The following is a 5,966-nucleotide window of genomic DNA, read 5'->3' on the forward strand; positions in this document are numbered from 1 at the left end:
TTGTTAAAGACAGGGGCAATGTGCACACCAAGTCAGACCTGAAATTACTGATGAAATCTGTATGGTCAACCATGACTACAAGCATCTTATGCTCAGCAGTAGCTCTGATCATATGTTGCACGTCCTCATCACTGCTAATTCTCATCAAACCATCTAAGATTGGTTTATTTGGCTTGCACCAGTAAATGGTGTGCTCACTCACAGGATATCCCAACCAAAGCAAGTGTTGTTCAAGAAATGTATAGGAGAAAGTGCCAGAGTCAACATAGTCTAGCACATCAACAAAAGGGTTCCAGTACTACAGGTTACTGATTGGGCCACATAATTTTCCACCATGCTCAAGTTCTAGTGTAAATAATGGACTATCCACCCTTTCCCATTTGCTGCATCACACACTGCATCCAAAACAAAGATGCATCAGTTGAGAAACAATATTCAGTTAACTGAAAATTCAATTGATAGAAAATAATTCAATTAACAAGATGCATCGGATTTAATAAACTACAACAACATCATAATGTTCAGTTAACTGAACCTTTCAGTTAACTACAGTAAGCTGAAAAAATTCAGTTAACTACAATAACTGACAAAATTCTAATAACTACAGTAACTGAAAATATTCAGTTAACTACAGTAACTGAACATATTTAGTGAACTAAATATAAGCATCACTAAAACTAAAAGTAGAAAGGTGTAACAAATTAGCATTACCAAAACTAAACTAAATGGTGTAACAAATTAGCCTAGTTTATACTCTCTACAGAACATATTAAACAGCAAAAAGGAGTTCAATTTAACCACACAAACAGATGCTTGAGTAGAGTACAAGCTAGAGCAGAACTAAAAGCCAACTACAAAGGCATTAACATCTAATTTGTCTGCCATAAACCCTAGCTCTCATGTCGAACCCAAACCTAAAATCATCGGCCGAAACATGACCATACGCAAGAAATACCACTACACGGCCTTAGATCGAGCACAATTGGCCCCCGATTCGAGCTGCAGTGCACAGCGCAAACGGCGGTGCGACGAGCCGTAGAGCAAAGCAGAGGAGAGGAGAGGGAGGAGATCCGCAGAGCAAAGCAGAGGAGCTCACAGTAATCAGGTGGGAAGACACCGAACGGGCGAATGAGATGAGAAGACGCCGGCGTCTCCACGCCGCCGGCGAACGGCGGCGACGACGCCTCCGTCGCTGACTTCTCCATCGCCCTGCCAGCCCGTGAGCTCTGTCGCCTGACAGAGACCAAGTGAATCCTCTCGAACGGACGCGAACTCGATTCCGACAGATTTAATTCAGGTGAGGGGAAGTGCGGGTTACTTAGAGAAAACGGTAGGGGGGTTTCTGCAATTGTCGTTCTGTCATTGGCCTGGGACTAAAAGATCACATGAAGGTGCAAGTTGTGGTATGGTGGGGTTGCGTTTTGCATGTTTCAGACTAAATCATCACATTTGTGCAAGTTAGGGTACCTGGGGTGCTTTTACCTCCCCAATTAATAAGCCCGCCTCTGAATGGTTGCCTCGGCTGGTTTTGTTTACTTCTTTATCTTTTCTTCTTCTTCCTATAATATGCCTTTTCTGAGACAATCCTATAATATGCCTACATATATGTACAGAGATGTCTGCATCTCTGCATCCATCTTTGCTTGGGCGACTAGGGAGGCGGCTAGATCCGCTTGTTCCGACAGTCTCCTTGTGCGCCCTTCCCTTGCTGTTGTCGGTCGGCGCTGTCGGGCTTGCCTACGCGGCCGACATCGGTGATGGGGTTCCACTCCCATGGCTCTTTCAACAGCGATTGATGAGATGCAGATGACGGCTGATCCTTGGGTTCTTTCGCCTAAGATGGTGTTCTACCGGTTGCTCACTAGTAGAAAAACGACTTTTAGTACCAGTTCATAAGGACCTTTAGTACCGATTCCGGAACCGGTACTAAAGAGTGGCGACTAAAGGTCCCCCCCTTTAGTACTGGCTCAACACGAACCGGGACCAAAGGCCCACCACGTGGCACGAGGCGCGCCGTGGTCTGAGGGACCTTTAGTCCCGGTTGGTAAGGATTTTTTTATTTTTATTTTTGAAATAAAGCAAAAACAGTCCGCCTACTAGGCCGGCACCACCTGCATATGACTAGAAACCCAATCTCTAGTTGGGCCAGGATGCAGGCCCGTACGGCCCAGTAGGCCCCACAGGGCAGAAGACTTGCAATAGGCCCACAAAGGCCTGCTTAGAGAGGAGCTCGACACGGTAGCCGCGGCGGGGCTTATAAACCGGTGCGAGCTCCACTCAACTAGCGAGGTGGGACTAAACATTGTGCACTGCAGGTGGCAGCGCACCACCTTTAATACCGGTTGGTGGCTCCAACCGGTACTAAAGGGGGGGGGGTCTTTAGTACCGGTTGGAGCCACCAACCCGTACTAAAGGCCACCACCTTTAGTACCGGTTGGTGGCTCCAACCGGTACTAAAGACCCCTCCCCCCCTTTAGTACCGGTTGAAGCCACCAACCCGTACTAAAGGCCACCACCTCTTTAATACCGGTTCGTGGCACGAACCGGTACTAAAGGTTCGCCACGAACCGGTACTAATGAGCGCCGTCCGCCTGGCCGTTGGAACCGGCACTAATGGACACATTAGTGCCGGTTCAATTACAAACCGGGACTAATGAGTTTCACATTAGACCCTTTTTCTACTAGTGGCTGGCCCTTATTGATCTGGCCGTTGACGAGTTCTGGAATGCTCCGCCGGAGATTTTAATTGGGTGCTTGACGCCTGTAGATTGTTGGATCGGATGGGATTCGGTCGTGTGCGCCCCTATTTCAGCCCGAGTTGCTTCAGGAGGGTGTGACGCGAAGCTTCGACATCTGTTGACATTATGGGACACGTCGGTATTACGATTTCCATTGTGATGACAATGATGGAGAATGTCATGGTGGCTAAGGTTTGAGGCCTTGTAATGGTAGATCGACTCTTCATGGCGATGAGGACTTTGCTTGGTGATTCGTGACTCGTAGCAATGGCATCGGCAAGTGGGGGCAGCAACACAAGTGCACATAGTCTTAGCTTTCAGGATGAAAATCCAAGGCATGGCCTTAATTGGTTGTGCCTGACAGTGACCTTGTTAAAGGCACTGTTTTGAGAGCGCAGATCTTCTCCAGGGTGAAAACCTAAGATCTAGGATCGGGCGATGACGGTGCTTGTGCACTGTTTCCTTCTTGGAGGCGTCACTTTTGAAGAATTTGAACTTCGGGTGTTGTCTAGGTGGTGGTTCGTGCTACAGCTACAAGGAATTGATCAGTGTAGCAGGATTTTTCCTTTTTTTTCCTTCTTCTTCTTTCTTTTGTTTTTGGCTGTGTGCATCCGTAATATCTTTACGACATTGTTGTTGCAGAGGCAGGGTGTAATTGATATCTCCGCGATATTAATACATTCCTCTTATCGAAAAGATATATATGTACAGAGATATGGACACGAATGGGCCCCTGCTCAGGCTGGGCTCTAGGCGGCCGCACTCCTCGCCATGCCGCCCAGGTTTCACTTTAGCAAGTTTTCACGTGTGTGTGTGTAAGAAGAGGACGGACGCGAGCTGTCGTGTAGTAGTTTTTTTTAGGACAAAAAAGCTGCCGTGTAGTAGTACTACTAGCAGCAGCACGAAAGTGCTCCTGGCAGGTCACAGCAATGGAGATAGTAATTTACCAAAGACGATGCACAAGATCACACCATGCAGTGCCCAGCAGCACGACAGGTCCACCGTTGGATACCAGCGTCGGCTGGATGTCGTGTATGCAGTGTCGTCTACAGAGCAGTTTCGTTTACCAAACCAACTTTTGTTGATGCTGTTTAGCATTGCCCAAAAGCCTGCAACTAAGCCTGTATGTGCGCTAGACTAATACTCCGTATCAACCAAAACAAACAAATAAACAAACAAGGTCGTGACAAACAAACAGGCCCAGAGGAACGAAGCTGGAAATGGGAGGCAGGAAGCAAACGTACTTGTCAACGGTAGAGACCACAATGTAGGATGATCTCATGTTACATCTACTCCCTCAGTTCCATAATATAAGAAACGTTTTTGACATTAGCGTAATGTAAAAAACGTTTTTATATTATGAACGGAGGGAGTATATAAGATATAGGCACACCCAAGAAAAGAAAGAAAATGAGGAAGATGAAAAATAACATGATATCTAACTGCCTGACCCGTTTGAAGGGAAGGTTGAAAAATAGATAGATCCCCAATCTTGTGAATAAGTTTGTCAGTGCCGCACCCGCAGTAAATTGTAGATGTTGTTTGCTGCGGTCATGGTGAGGAAGAAGACGCTGCCGGCAAGGGAGAGGGGCGCCCATGGGCTCCTGAAGTAGGTCCGAGCGATGTGCGCCCGCCATATGCGCCACTTCTCCTGGCAGTATTTCTCAAGCTGCTGGTGCAGGATGACCAGCCTGCCGCCTTCCTCGGGCGGGTACACATGCAGGTCAGCCGACATCCTGGCGAACAGCTCCGCCACCTTGTGGCCGTCGTCCAGCGCGTTCCTGATGATCCCCTTGGATCTCAGAAAAGCGACGTCCTCGGCGGTCTTGACGACCTTGCACATGAAGAAGAGGTAGGCGGTGAGGCGGAAGGGCGAGCTGAGCCCGACGTGCAGTCGCTCGAACGCGACCAGGTTCACGAAGATGGGCTCCGTCAGCTCGTTGACGGTGAGCGTCGGCAGGCTGAGCACGTGGCCAGCGAGGCGGATGTCGCTGATCTTCTTGGAGGACAGCTTCCTCAGGTGGATGCCGGCGTCCCGCAGGTCCATTGCCGAGATGTCGCTCCTCTGCTCTGCCTCCGCGGGCACCTGGTCCAGCTGGTGCTGATGAGAAGGCACGTCGCCTGGGTTTGTCGCCGGGTCTAGTGTGCTCCTCTGCTCGGCGACGCGGCTCCACCGGAAAAGCTGGAGAGGGTGGAGCCCCTCGGGGACGACATCGTCCATCAGCTGGGTGCTCGGCGACAAGAACTTGAGCACTTGCCTCTTGATCCCACTCTTGATTAGATTTATTTATTCGTGCAACAAAAACTTGGCTGTCAGATCATCAATAGATGCATGCATGCATGCATGATATATAAGTACGTACGTACGCAGACCGGTAGACGTAGTCCACATGCATACCGGATCTGGTCGCCCGCTCTCGACGGTGATAAGCTTGAGCAGCACAAGCAGCGGCAGCTGGTTCTCGATGAGGAGCATGTCGCGGCGGACGTAGGGTATGGTGTTGACGGCGCCGTGCCAGCCGAAGACGGGGTCGTCCACGTGGTAGTCGTTCTCCGCCGTCGCGGTGGCCGCCCTCACCACCTCCAGCATGAAGCAGCCGTCCAGGACCATGAGCCGCACCAAGCGCCGCCTGTCGCGCCACTCGGCTGGGAGGCCCTGGTACATGCCCTCCAGCTGCTCCGCCGCGCCCTCCATGGCCGCCACGAACTCGCTGAGGGGCTTGCAGGCGCGCCGGAGGAAGTGCAGGAGGGCCCTGTGCTTGTGCTCCTCCATGGGCCGGAGGGAGGCGAGGCCATGGTGGAAGGGGCCGAAGGACACCAGCTGCGGCGTGTAGGCGGTGATGTTTAGCTTCCTGTTGCGCTCCGGGACAAGGTAGATGCACGACGTCGTCCTCCACTGCTGCCGCTGCTGCATCGTCATCGTGGGCGTGCCGCCTCCTCCTCTCAGCGCCTTCTCCACGTCCAGCACCCACGTCCACGTGCGTTCCTCGTCATCGCCATTCACGGCCACGTCTGCAGCATCCTCTCCATCGTCAGCCATTTACATATATAAAAACACAAGAGCTACATGTCACTCGCCTGATTTTCAAATTTCGGGTCAATCGATTTTGGTTGAAGGAAGAAGCAGGCGCACGGGAGGAAGAAACTCGCCCGAGGGGAGGAAGAAGCTTGCTAGGCAGGCTACCCCAGTATCTATATTAGGGTTTAGGGTGGGGGCGGTGGTGGGGC

At 50.8% G+C, this 5,966-nt stretch overlaps 1 protein-coding gene across 1 annotated transcript in view; it reads right to left on the reverse strand.

Moving 5' to 3' along the window:
- Positions 1-3,997: 3,997 nt before the first annotated feature.
- LOC119368600 (UPF0481 protein At3g47200-like) overlaps positions 3,998-5,966 on the reverse strand; it is a 2,663-nt gene continuing 694 nt past the window's right edge. The window contains exons 2-3 of the mRNA XM_037633812.1: positions 5,137-5,750; positions 3,998-5,010 (exon numbers count right to left, since the gene is read on the reverse strand). Of these exons, the coding sequence (XP_037489709.1) occupies positions 4,246-5,010; positions 5,137-5,750 (1,379 nt within the window). The 3' untranslated portion in view covers positions 3,998-4,245. The remainder of the gene's footprint in view (positions 5,011-5,136; positions 5,751-5,966) is intronic.

Source organism: Triticum dicoccoides, chromosome 2B (assembly GCF_002162155.2).
Source record: "Triticum dicoccoides isolate Atlit2015 ecotype Zavitan chromosome 2B, WEW_v2.0, whole genome shotgun sequence".
Lineage (NCBI taxonomy): Eukaryota > Viridiplantae > Streptophyta > Magnoliopsida > Poales > Poaceae > Triticum > Triticum dicoccoides.